This window comes from Canis lupus, chromosome 28, assembly GCF_048164855.1.
Source record: "Canis lupus baileyi chromosome 28, mCanLup2.hap1, whole genome shotgun sequence".
Classification (NCBI taxonomy): Eukaryota; Metazoa; Chordata; class Mammalia; order Carnivora; family Canidae; genus Canis; species Canis lupus.
The window spans coordinates 5,252,074-5,266,220 of record NC_132865.1 but is presented as its reverse complement, the minus strand read 5'-3'; the positions used below and the strand labels follow the sequence as shown (position 1 = coordinate 5,266,220).

The window sequence follows — 14,147 nt, the reverse complement described above, 5'->3', positions numbered from 1 at the left end:
GTTACCTTTAGTGGGTGCTTACTATGTGCAAAGTACTGTACTAGCCTCTTAGGATCCAAACATGAATAAGACAGTCTATGCCATTGAGGAAATCACAGACTAGTTATTAAAATATAGTGTTATAAGGATTATAATAAAGGTGTTATATACTCATACTATGGCATTGCAGACAGACCAAGCAGCTATTTAGGCGATGTCTCTGTTCAGGCTACTATAATGAAATACCACAGACTGAGTGGCTTATAAATGACAGAAATTTATTTCTTATAGTTCTGGAGGCTAGAAGTCAGAGATCAAGGTGCCAGCATGGTTGGGTGAGGGTCCTCTTTTGCATCACACACTGTATTCTCACATGTTGGAAGATGCTAAGGAATTCTGTGGGGTCTCTTCTAAGGGCACTAATCCCAATCATGAGTGCTCTGTCCTCCTTATCACCTCGCAAAGGCCTCATCTCCCAAAATCATGCATTAGTCATGAGGACTAACACGTGAATATTGGAAGGACACCAGCTTTCATCCCTTGTACTTATATAGCATACGCATTTTTATTTTTGAAGCACAAAAGAAAGTGCAAATAAATTCATTGCTTGATGGTTATATAGTTATTCATAACAGCTGCCTTCTATATTTGAGAGATTGTCAGGTGGAAAAGAGATGAGGCTTTTCCTCTGTTGACTTCTGAAGTGGAACATAGAACCACTGATAGGCCAGATGAAGGGAACAGTTTTCCTACATGATTTTATACAGATGCACACACACACATGCACTCATGCATGTTAATATTGGTCATTACTGAAGAAACAATAAGGATGGAAGAAGGAATAGTAGAATAAAGATATTTGGTATCTACATAATGTCATTTTAAAAATTAAAAGGGAAATAAGAATACCTTTTTATCAAATACATCTGAGTGCATTTTAAAAACAGCACAGGATGGCATAAGAATATAGTATGGATTAAAAACATAATGGTTAGGGGATCCCTGGGTGGCTCAGCGATTTGGCGCCTGTCTTCGGCCCAGGGCATGATCCTGGAGTCCTGGGATCGAGTCCTGCATCGGGCTTCCTGCATGGAGCCTGCTTCTCCCTCTGCCTGTGTCTCTGCCTCTCTCTCTCTCTCTCTCTCTCTCTATCTGTGTGTGCGTGTGTTTCTCATGAATAAATAAATAAAATTTAAAAACAAAAACAAAAACAAACCCATAATGGTTAAAACAAATCAGAGACTTGTATGTGAATACTTGAAAATAGCAGAAAATATTCAGTTATTGTAGAAAGACATGATCCCTCACATTGAAAAAGCACATTGGGTGCCAAGCAGAATAAAAAAGAACAAATCCATCTCTAGACACATTTAGGTAAAACTGCATTATGCCAGAGGAGCTATTAAGAGCTAAAGATAATTCTTTAATAAAGTAGATCATGTACAAAGAAATGACAATGGACTGAAAGCAAATGCAAGAAAAAAATGATATCTTCAAAGCACTAAGAAAAAAATAACTCAAAATCTAGAATTATATGCCTAGTTAAGTTGATAGGCAAAAGACATTGGAGTGTTGGGGAATTGTGAGAAGAAAAAATTTGAAAAGAAAAATTGTTTTGCTTTGAAACAACCACTGATCCTAACTTTATTAAAATAATCGAAAAAAATTAAACAAGTAACATTTAGTAAGTTTGTGTTAATGAAAAAAGTATGTAAAAATGGAATTAGAATAAATATATAGTATGAATTTATAAATTATGCCAAATAAATCTAAGGATATTTAAAAACTGGATAAAGAAAATTCAGAACAGAATGTACATTACCAGAGACTTGACAATTGAAGCATGCTATATATATTTTTTGAAGTATGTTATTTTCATGAGGTTGTTCAGTTCCCTGTTTCTAGAGTGAAAATGCACACAAGGTACATGGGGATGATAATCAGGTTAACTATGTTGGTAAATAATTGCTTTCCTATATCTTTAGGAATTTGTGTTGCTTTTCCGCTTGAGTAGAAAGACATTATACAAAAACTAGTTTGCCTAGAAGCCTCTCTTTCTATTAAAAAAAATTTAATATCTTAATTATCTTTTCAGGAACAAAACTTGGAGAATGCTGACCTTTAGAGTAAATACTTTATCATGAAGGGAGAGCCCATTTGATAATGCCAACGTCTGGTTGCTCTGTTGTGCTTTACAGAATGTTCTTTCTCTGCCGGAGTTTGCCATCTGAAAGCACAGTTGAAGGGGGAAGCACTTGATGACAAATGGGTCTTTATTCTTGACATAAAACAACTAGAAACAACCAAATATCAAATTGTAATTGCTTTTATTCAGGTGAATGTGAAATTAGGAGGTACTTATGAAGTGGTGAGATGAGGACTGGAAAAGTAGTTGAAAAGTTTCGCTCAAATATCAGATATTAATCTTTACCATGATTCATCCAGATGCTTTCGTCTTTTTCCAAATGTTACAGCTCGTGCCATCTGAGTTCGGCGAGTCCTTAGCAATGATAGAATTGTCAATAATTTCAGCATAATTGATATTTAAGTATTAACTGCTAATGATATAAATCTTTGAAATAGCAACAAAAGTTAATCCTTTTTAGTTACTACCAGCTTGGGCCATATTTGAACTAGTGACTTAGAGGTAACCTATATAGTCTCATAAAATCCTTTCCAAACACTGGAGAGTGATCCTGGACCCAAGATATGCATTTGATAGTTTTCATTTTGTATAGTTACGTTAGTTGAACTTAACGTTTCCCCAGATACCTTTAAAGTTGAAGAGTTTAGGGAGGGAACAGTTTGGAACGTGAACTCTCAACCCTGTATTGAATGATGTAATGTAATTAAAACTACCCTCAAAAGAGATTAGATTGAGTAGGTTTCACTACAAATGAGTGAAAATGCTGATCTACTCTATGAAAATAAATGAAAATTTGCAACCTTAATTCCTTTTTTATGACAAGCTGCCAGTAATGAAACATAATATAAGATTACATTTAATAATTTTACTCATTACTTATAGAGCAAAATCTTACTTTGCAGTAAAAAGTTATTACTGTTTAGATACCACTGACATTCATTTATGAAACTGATCATTCCAACCAGCCAACTGTGAAAATGAATGTAGGTTTTAAAACATTTATGCACTGGTTAGTCAATTTAATGTACATTAGGCATGAAGAGGATCAGAAGGCATCGCATTTCTAATTCTAAACAGTTGTGAAAGTAATATGTATTTATTGTTCAGAAAAATTGAAATGGTGTGAATGTTCCTTATTATTTTATTCAGAAAATAGCAAAAACAATTATAGTATAAATGAACTCACGCACTGTGTCTTGATTACTTCTTCTCCTATGGGAACTCATTGAATTTTCTCTTTAGAAAACTCTCTCTTTTGTTCTTAAACTGCTGGGTAGAGTCACAGTTGTGTTCAATATCTGTGCTTGTTTTTTCTTCTAAAGAGTCTCAAATTACTTTCAACTTCAGTACATTTATCTGAAGCTGTACATCGCCAAAATGTTTGAACTTCCCACACAAAATAAAGAGGACACTGATGATCCAGAGATGGTGTTGGAGAGCAGGACCACTCCGTAGAGGAGAGAATGCTGCTTAGCCGGATAGGCGGCTGGAATCTGAGCAGGATTTTCTTTCTTGTTTCTGCTATTACCACAGTCCAAAGTGCCCTATACAGGTGGAATGACCAGATAATGTATGACTTAAGTCAAGATGCCTTTGAGGGTGAAAGTGAACATTATTAATCAGCTGGAGAGCCAGCAGGAAACCAGGACTGTCCTGGGTAAATCTGAATGTGTGGCTCCACTTAGAGGGAACAGTTAACTTTAGGGTAGTGCTCACTGCTGGCTTTTATCACTGCTGGTGTGGAGGAGTTGTCATTCTGAATGTTCACCTTGGATTTTTAAAATTATTTTCAAAAAAAAAATTATTTTCAGTCACTCCATAAATATTTGACATCCTGCTTTCAGCAGGAAACTCTGGATGCTAAGCACAGTGCAAATAAGTAGGGGGCCTAGTTGGTCCCAAATGGTTTAAAATCTAAGAGTTTAAAATCCTAAAGATGAAAAAGACGCTATTAATAAAAACTAAATGTTAAATGAGTGGTAAGAGCTTTAGTGCATCAAAGAAGAAGATGAGATCATTGTATAAGTTGTCCGGCCTGGAGACTGCCCAGAAAGATGCTGCAAGGCCTTGACATAGGTAGAGTTCCGATACACGGAGAAGGAAGCAGAGGGGATATTTTGGAAGAGAACAATATGGAGGAAAATGAATCTTATTCATAGGGCAGTGAGTCAATTAAGTTGGTTTGTGGTTGGGAATGGGAGGAAGAAAGATTATTTAAAAAATGAGGTCAAATTCTATGAACCTGTCAAAGGATAGAATATGGAGTTTGAACTTGATCCCATTTGGAAATGGAGTCCTACTGAATGTGCAGGGACAAGCCAATGATATAAAGAAAGATGTATTTTAGAAGGAATCATTTGGCAGGAGAGTGCAGGAGGTTGAAGAGAAGGGAAGCTGAAGGGGCCTTTCAGTGGTTGCTCAGCGTGGGTGTAAGGTGTAGCATTAGAATGCAAGGAAAGGAACCCCCGTGGGGAAGGAAGGATGATGGAACTTGGTTGATTGGCTGTGGGAAACTGCCTAAGGGCGTGAGCGAGAAGACCAGAAAACCCCAGAGGGAGCTGATTTGGAGGCAAGACCCCAAGTTTTATCGCAGACATACTGAGTTTCAAGTGTTGTGTGGATGATTCAAGAGAACATGTTTAGGCAGTTGGAGATCATACAGCAAAGCGCCATACTTCTGTGCATTATCTGAAAATGTGTGCACTTTCCAACAACTGTTCATTCTTTCAGAGCGCTCTGCACGCTTCGTAAACCGTAATCAAAATTCTACTTTGGTGAAAGAAGCTGGGAGGAATATTCTGACTAACACTGAGTAAGAGTTTGATGAACTTAGGTTTTTATCCTGTCTCTTGCTTGAATTCTGAGGCTTAAGGTAAAGGACCTTCCTTCTCACTGCTTCTGGACTAATCTCTTATCTGGGCAATGAAGGGATTAGATCAAAGCCTCTTCTAGTTTCAGAGTGTCCAAGGGGCTGTCATAGTCATGCTTTTCATGGTCCTGCTAATTTGGAACATGATACCAGTATCAGTTTCCCATTGGTGCTGTAACAAATTGCCGCAAATCTGGTGTCTTAATGAAAATTTATGATGTTACAGTTCAGTAGGTCAGAAGGTTCAGTAGGTCATGAGTCTCACTGAGCTAAAATGAAGGGGTCAGCAGGGCTACATTGCTTTCTGGAGGCTCTAGAGGAGGATCCATTTTCTTGTTCTTTCCAGCTTTTAGAGGCCACTGACATTCCTTGGCTCATGGCGCCTTCCTCCGTCCTCAAAGTCAACATTGACAGATCTGGTCCTTCTCATACACATCACTTGGATCTTCCCTTCCCTTCCCTTCCCTTCCCTTCCCTTCCCTTCCCTTCCCTTCCCTTCCCTTCCCTTCCCTTCCCTTCCCTTCCCTTCCCTCCCCTCCCCTCCCCTCCCCTCCCCTCCCCTCCCCTCCCCTCCTCTCCTCTTCCACTTTTAACAATCATTGTGATGAAATTGGGTCCATCTAGATAATACAGAATAATTATGGACCTCTCACGATCCTTATATTAATCACACCTGTAAAGTCCCTTCTGCATAAGATAACATACATATTCACAGGTGCCGGGGATTAGGACATGAACATCTTTGCAGGGGTGGGGGGGGTGGCAGTGAGGGGGGTGGGGACATTATTCTGCCTACTATGATACTTTTCCAAAGAAAACAGGAAACTATCTTACTCTTTTCTTATGCTTTGTGTTTCATGTAATACTGAAACCTCATTCAAAGCTTTACTTCATTCTGTGATATAAATATGCATTTTGATAATTTAAAAAAATTTCTTAGTTTAAAAGATGACAATGATTGTCACCGATAAGGCATGAGTTGAGTGATTTTTTTTAAATCTCTTAATTCCACCATTCAAAAAATATAAAACTTAGTAAATATATGCTTTTAAACTTAAAGTGCAAAACTCCTTTTTCCTAAATTAGGGAGAGGATGTAATCATATATTCATTTGCCTTAGGAAATAATGCATTTCACTATAAATAGTAAAGGGTGAAAAATTAGACTGTAGTATAGCTTTTCACATTTTAAAGCTTTTTGCTACAAAGATACTTCAGAATAAAAGCATGTCTAATCATAGACCAATTCCTTTTCTTTTTCTAACTTCAGCTTGATAAAAAGGAGCTTTCAGATGTTTCAGTTTCTATCTGTAAACAACCACCAAAGCAGTAATTATCTTCCACAGAGTCTTGAAGTCATGTTAATTGAGGTTTGTGAAGAGAGGTCCTCTGTAAGAGGGTGTGTCATTATTCCTTTGTAACGTGCTCCTGTCAGACAGGTGTCGTACTGGAAGAAACCATTGTGACGATGCCACAAATAGGCGTAGAAATTCATTTTTTAATTTTTAATTTTTTTCTTTTTAAAAATTTAAATTCAATTAATTAACATATAATGTCTTATTTGTTTCAGAGGTAGAGGTCATTGATTCTTCAGTCTTATATAATACCGAGCGCTCATTACATTACGTGCCCTCCTTAATGTCCATCACCCAGTTACCCTATTCCCCTCCCCTCCCCTCCAGTGACCTTCAGTTTGTTTCCTATGATTAAAGTCTCTTATGGTTTGTCTCCCTCTCTGATTTCATCTTGTTTTATTTTTTCTTTTCTTCTCCTATGATCCTCCATTCTGTTTCTTAAATTCCACATAAGAGTGAGATCATATGATAATTGTCTTCCTCTGATTGATTAATTTCACTTAGTATAATATGCTCTAGTTCCATCCACATCGTTGCAAATGGGCATACAAATTTAAATGGATATCAACAGGTCAGGTATTTGAGACTTTCATTTTTTGTGAAAACATTCCTGAGTCCAGTGACTCTAGATGGAAAAATATGTTCCCAAGGAATTATGTTGGGTTCATTTTTCTTAGTAAAATTTCCAGTAAACAATTCATAGCCCTGATAAATATCAGAAACAGTAATTATTAAGTTATAGAATAATTACAAGGAAAGTTTCATAGTCAGTACAAAACTGATAATGGTCCTTGGTAAAATAAGCTCCTAAAAAGCGAAACAAAATATTTTATTCTAATTAACTGATACCCCCAAAAAGGGGAAAGAGGGATACACTTTGCATTCCTGCCTGCAACAAGAGCCAACTCAAACCCTACCCATAGAGTTTCTTAATACACAAGGGAAATGGCTAAAACCACAGTGGAAATAGAAAATATCTTCAATAGTTTAATAAGTTCTTTATAGATCTTGGAAACTAGCCCTTTATCTGATATGTCATTTGCAAATATCTTCTCCCATTCTGTAGGTTGTCTTTGAGTTTTGTTGACTGTATCCTTTGCTGTGCAAAAGCTTCTTATCTTGATGAAGTCCCAATAGTTCATTTTTGCTTTTGTTTCTTTTGCCTTCGTGGATGTATCTTGCAAGAAGTTACTATGGCCGAGTTCAAAAAGGGTGTTGCCTGTGTTCTTCTCTAGGATTTTGATGGAATCTTGTCTCACATTTAGATCTTTCATCCATTTTGAGTTTATCTTCGTGTATGGTGAAAGAGAGTGGTCTAGTTTCATTCTTCTGCATGTGGATGTCCAATTTTCCCAGCACCATTTATTGAAGAGACTGTCTTTCTTCCAATGGATAGTCTTTCCTCCTTTATCGAATATTAGTTGCCCATAAAGTTCAGGGTCCACTTCTGGATTCTCTATTCTGTTCCACTGATCTATGTGTCTGTTTTTGTGCCAGTACCACACTGTCTTGATGACCACAGCTTTGTAGTACAACCTGAAATCTGGCATTGTGATGCCCCCAGATATGGTTTTCTTTTTTAAAATTCCCCTGGCTATTCGGGGTCTTTTCTGATTCCACACAAATCTTAAAATAATTTGTTCTAACTCTCTGAAGAAAGTCCATGGTATTTTGATAGGGATTGCATTAAACGTGTATATTGCCCTGGGTAACATTAACATTTTCACAATATTAATTCTGCCAATCCATGAGCATGGAATATTTTTCCATCTCTTTGTGTCCTCCTCAATTTCTTTCAGAAGTGTTCTCTAGTTTTTAGGGTGTAGATCCTTTACATCTTTGGTTAGGTTTATTCCTAGGTATCTTATGCTTTTGGGTGCAGTGAGAATGGGGAAAATTAACAAGGCAGGAAACAACAAATGTTGGAGAGGATGCGGAGAAAAGGGAACCCTCTTACACTGTTGGTGGGACTGTGAACTGGTGCAGCCACTCTGGAAAACTGTGTGGAGGTTCCTCAAACAGTTAAAAATATACCTGCCCTACGACCCAGCAATTGGACTGTTGGGGATTTACCCCAAAGATACAAATGCAATGAAACGCCGGGACACCTGCACCCCGATGTTTATAGCAGCAATGGCCACGATAGCCAAACTGTGGAAGGAGCCTCGGTGTCCAACGAAAGATGAATGGATAAAGAAGATGTGGTTTATGTATACAATGGAATATTACTCAGCTATTAGAAATGACAAATACCCACCATTTGCTTCAACGTGGATGGAACTGGAGGGTATTATGCTGAGTGAAGTAAGTCAGTCGGAGAAGGACAAACTTTATATGTTCTCATTCATTTGGGGAATATAAATAATAGTGAAAGGGAATATAAGGGAAGGGAGAAGAAATGTGTGGGAAATATCAGAAAGGGAGACGGAACGTAAAGACTGCTAACTCTGGAAAACGAACTAGGGGTGGTAGAAGGGGAGGAGGGTGGGGGGTGGGAGTGAATGGGTGACGGGCACTGGGTGTTATTCTGTATGTTAGTAAATTGAACACCAATAAAAAATAAATTAAAAAAATAAAAAATAAAAAAATAAAACAGTAAAAAAAAAAAAAAAAAAAAAAAAGAAAATATCTTCAATAGTTTCTATTGTAAACTTTTTACCCCAGAGAAACAGGACAAAGCAAACCAGATTAACTGTATGGCCCCCCTTGTTTCCTTGGTTTACGTTTGTCTTTCTTTTTGTAACCTCCTCTTGGTTCATGGCTCTACTCTTTGTTCTAGTTTCTCAAAGAGCACTAAGTGAAGTGTATTAGCATGGTTTATTTTGATAGCCCTTAGTTCTAGACGAAATGTGCTACAGTAGTTAGCAGGGGTAGCTGATTGGATGAGATGCAAAGGGGAAAAAACACATTTAGCTTTTGAGCACAATTTCCAACACTTAGCCATTATAATCTAATGAATCACTATGATCCCATATAGATTTAAAATACTGTACATAATGTGTGTATCGTTGGAAAACTTTATGAATTTTTCTTACCCCTGGACTAATATATTCATTTATTATTGATAGTCCATGGTTTAACATTTTATGGTCTATTTATTGTTTATACTGTATTGTTTCCCCAATACAGTATGCACATTCCTGAACTCTCACAGCTGACTCTTTCTGAATGTCCTTTCATGTCCTTTCCAGACAGTCACAACCTAGTCATCCTTCAAAACCCAGCTCACCGTTTTCTTATACTGTAAAATCTTGCCTAACATGCAGCCTACGGTGGTGTCTCCCTTCTCTGAACTTTCTTTCTTTCTTTTTTTTTTTTTTAAATATTTTATTTATTTATTCATGAGAGACACAGAGACAGAGACACAGGCAGAGGGAGAAGCAGACTCTATGCAGGGAGCCTGACGTGGGACTCGATCCTGGGTCTCCAGGATCAGGCCCTGGGCTGAAGGCAGACGCTAAACCGCTGAGCCACCGGGGGATCCCTCCCCTCTCTGAACTAATATAGAGCCTATCATGATGTTGAGCCCTATGTTTCTAGTTATTATTTGTGTTTATTTATTAGCTTTCCAGCTAGATACTGAAAAGATTCTTCGAGGCAGAGATTATTTGTTCTATATCTTTGTATCCTTGGCACTTTGCTTAACGTGGTTCAGGTTTTAGGTTGCTTATAATTTGTCAGAACTTTGGCTGCAAATTAAGCCCAACTTATGCACTGACTAACTATTAAGTATTAAGAAAGCCTAGGAATGGGTCTGGCTGAATATTTAGTCATGCTGGACCAGGTAACCCAAATTTATCATCTGGAATCTGTCCTTTTATGTGTATTGTCTCTGCTTTCCTTTGTCTTGGTTTTGCACTCATTGCACCCTACACTTTGCCTTCTGGCAACAGAGGGAGAGCTTCCCTCTCTTCATAGATCCAGGGAAAGCCCTAGGGCTGATGTTCATTGGCTTTATTGGACTGTCTTGGGTTATGTGCCGGACTTGAGTTACATGCCTAAGTCTTGAGCCAGAGAGTGGGATCAGTTATCCTCTCTCTTCTATAACATATACACTGAAATCAGTGAAGGGCGGTTCCCAAAAGGAAAAGATGGGCTTTTGTGCCAGCAGAATGGGGAATAGATGCTGACAGGCATGAATAAGATGCTGATTGGAGATTTCAGTAAATGTTTGCTGATTGGTCAACTAAACCTCCTTTTAGGAATAAAGTCGGATTTGTAGAGATTCTGTACCATTTTCCACTTTCGTCCCAAATATTTTATCATTAGATAGTGCCATATGTCATCTGAGTACTTCATAGTCATGGTTGGAGGTGGATGTGAAGGTGATATGACATATGACTTTGACTTCCCCACTGATTTAACACCAAGGTTGAAAGGCAATTACTCTCTCAAGGATGGTTTAATAACTGTGCTTAGGTACCTTGAACCTTTAAATGGGCCCTCACAGTTATTTTGTGGAAGAGCGAATAAAACAGTAACGAAACCTCTCACTGTGGATTTTGATGATGACAGCCCAATGGGTTCATGATAAAAGTATGTAGCATTGTCAACCGGTTTAACTACTAGTTGTGTGACTGTTTTGGAGTCTTTCACTGAGAACTATGTTGACTTCAGAAATTGTTTATAAAGCATACAAATGGTGAGCTTTTGAAGTTGTCATTGTTTCCAGCATTAGTGGTCAAGACATGTATACTAAGCTGGATAATAGGGTTTTTGACTGCCTATTTTGTGCATTGAGAATGAAAAACAGAGATTTGAAGTACAAAAACCTAAGTCACGTATTCAACAAATTGTCTGAAATCCAGACAATAGAGATCATAATGAACATTATAGATAGCAAAGATTATTAATTTCCATGGGAAGTGGATGCTGGACAGGCCAAACCAAGATATCCATTGGGGGGGGGGTTGTTCAATAATTGTGTGCAAATCGATCAATTTAACATCCCTGTAGGACGGAAATCAGGTTTGTGTGGATTCTGAATTGTTCTTTACCTTCATTCCAAACACATTATGGTTAGACAGTATAATAATATATTTGGATAAAAGCATAGATAATCCTTTATCATTTGAATTTTATTTTTTTAAAGATTTATTTATTTATTTTAGAGAGAGTGGGAGGAGGGGCAGAGGAAAAGGGAGGGAGAGAATCTCAAGCAGACTCCGTGCTGAACCTGATGTGGGGCTGGATCCCAGGACCCTGAGATCATAACCTGAGCTGAAACCAAGAGTCAGATGCTCAACTGACTAAGCCACCCAGGCACCTCATTGTTTAGTTTTGAATATGCTTTTCTTAGCTAATTTGTTTGTGTGTGGGAAAAGAGCAAATCAAGCATAAATAGAATAGTGTGTCCTTTAGAAATTAATGTTGTGAAATGTCTGAGAAAGTTAATATTTACTTTATTCAAAAATACTGAGTACTGTTTTAATTTTATCTTTAATTTTTACCTTTTAGAACTGGAAGATAAGCAGAAATCTAAAGCTGGTACCTCTTCGAATATTAATTTGTTCTTACAAATGTTTCAATAAACGTGGTCTTAACCTCTTTGGAATTGCTCAAGTATAGAGCTGGTGAGAAACGCATTTAGAGCCTCACATGACTTGCCCCATCAGCTCTGCACACACAGTCAGATTATGCCCTACTTATGATACCATGCTGTGTCTCTTCTCTTTGCCAATACATTAAGCAAAGGAAGTAAAATTATTTACTTGTAAAGATCCCAGTGTAAGCACTGTAATCTCCCTTTAGCTTGTTTAGATTCTAAGAATGCTGTTTCTTCTTTGACTTAAAATAAAGAGTGGAAAAATAAAGATCTGTGTGGCAAGTGTTATTTTTTCCTGTCATTTTAAGACCACCACCCTCCTTTTCTAGATAAGTATTAAGAGACTTTGAGAGGGACAAGTATTTATTTTATGCGTGTTTTGCTATTGAAAGAGAATTACTTTTTAGTGCTAGACAGTTGTATCACATTTGTATGATTTCAGATGAGCTCTTCTTTTTTAAGAGGCACTAATGTCTTACTAAGATAAAACCTTTAGTCTACTTAAAATGGAGTAGAAGGCTGGAAACTCAGGCTTGGTTACTCCTAATATCACTTTGTTTATACTTTTAAAGTTTTGTTCCTTATTTTTGTTTTTCACAAGAGACACAGAAGCCAGCGCAATAGTTCTGAAATGAGAATGAGTCCTTTTCTTTGAAGGACCACAGAAAAGGAGAGAAAGAAGTTATGGAAATATATGGTATAGTTTGCATAGACCAGTGGTCTTTGCCTGTGTGGTTCTGTCCAGCAGCAGCTGAGAACTTGTTAGAAATAGAAATTATTTGGTCCTACCCTAGACCTACTAAATCAGAAACTCAGGGAGTACAACTCAGCAATCTGTGTTTTATCAGATCCTCCAGGTGATTTCGAGCCATGCTCTCCTTTGAGAACCATAGGTACTGATTAAGAGAAAATTGCTATAGGTTCAGAAGAGCAAGAGATTTGACCATAATTTTATTTAAATTCCACTAGAAATATGTTTCTTCACATAACTATTTGGTGGTACTTCTGGTAGAAAGCGGAGTGGATTCTCATTTTCCATATATTTTATTATTTATATTACTTTCTCAACTAGACCTTTTTTTAGTTCACTTCAGGGTATACTCTTTCATGTATCAGGGTTGCCTCTAGCATACCTGGGAAGCTAAATCAGTGGAGCACAGCGGAAAGGCCTTCAATCAATACCAGAGTCAAGCCCCACCGAGACAGAGATGGGGCCTCAAGGTAAATTTCTAAAGGCTCCATTAATCAAGAATGCATTTTAAACAAAAATAAAAAACAAAGTACACATGAAAGTCATAGGAGCTCATTAAAAATGAGTTATAGGAATAAACGGTGTGTGTTTATTGAGGGAAAACTACTCAGAAAATTGATTTTGATTAGGGAAATATTTTTATGCAACATGTGCTGTTCAAAAGAGCATTTTGTTTACCATTTCAATCTCGACCTCAGCCACGGTTTATAGGCCATCTTGGTTCTGGGGAGAACACTGTATCCATCCATTCATCTATGTACTCATTTGTTCAACAAATATTTCAAGTACCCTTGAACTTCAGGTGACATGAAAAGAAAATGTTAGCTCTACCTTTTCACCCCATCCTCGTCATATCTCAGGGTCCTGAGACCTGTTTTCTGCCCCCTTTTCCAAAACTGGTCTTTTGGAGGTCAGCCGTGACTTCCTACCAATTCACTTGTTCCTCATCTGGCTGGTCTTCCCTGCAGATTTGAGCTCAGTTGACCTTCGTCTACCTCTTGAAACTATATGCTTTAGGTTCATTCTTTATTTCTCTGGTGGCCTCTTCCAATACCTCTAACCGAATTCTCTATATTCTTTCAAAAACAAGGGTTCTACGAGACTCTTTGCTCAGTACATTTTCTTCTCTTAGTACTTTTTCTTTACTTGAAGGAACTCATCTACTCCTACCAGTTTTATTTAGCTTCATTTATCACACCTGGGTGAGTAGCTCCTCTGTCTCTTTAGTTTTAGCTCATGTTTCCAAGCTTTCCACTACAACATTTCTAAAACAGGACTGATTCTCTTCTCTCTCTCTTTTTTAAAGATTATTTATTTATTTGAGTGAGAGCAGGAGCAGGGGGGAGGATCAGAGGGAGAGAAAGTAGCAGGCTCTCCACTAAGCAGGGAGCCGGACATAGGGCTCAATCCCAGGACTCTGGGATCATGACCTGAGCTGAAGGCAGATACTTAACCTACTGAGCCACCCAGGTGCCCCAAGACTGATTCTCTTCTTCACAAATT

The 14,147-nt window shown here is 37.7% G+C and overlaps 1 protein-coding gene across 4 annotated transcripts in view; it reads left to right on the top strand.

Moving 5' to 3' along the window:
* LRRC69 (leucine rich repeat containing 69) overlaps window positions 1-12,161 on the top strand; it is a 90,016-nt gene extending 77,855 nt beyond the window's left edge. For 3 of the 4 annotated variants that reach the window (XM_072803954.1, XM_072803956.1, XM_072803952.1), the window contains one exon: window positions 11,806-12,161. In XM_072803954.1, the coding sequence (XP_072660055.1) occupies window positions 11,806-11,916 (111 nt within the window). In that variant the 3' untranslated portion in view covers window positions 11,917-12,161. Of the gene's footprint in view, window positions 1-2,074; window positions 2,288-11,805 lie in introns of those variants that run through there. The other variant, XM_072803953.1, reaches the window with a different exon arrangement.
* The last annotated feature ends 1,986 nt before the right edge of the window (window positions 12,162-14,147 follow it).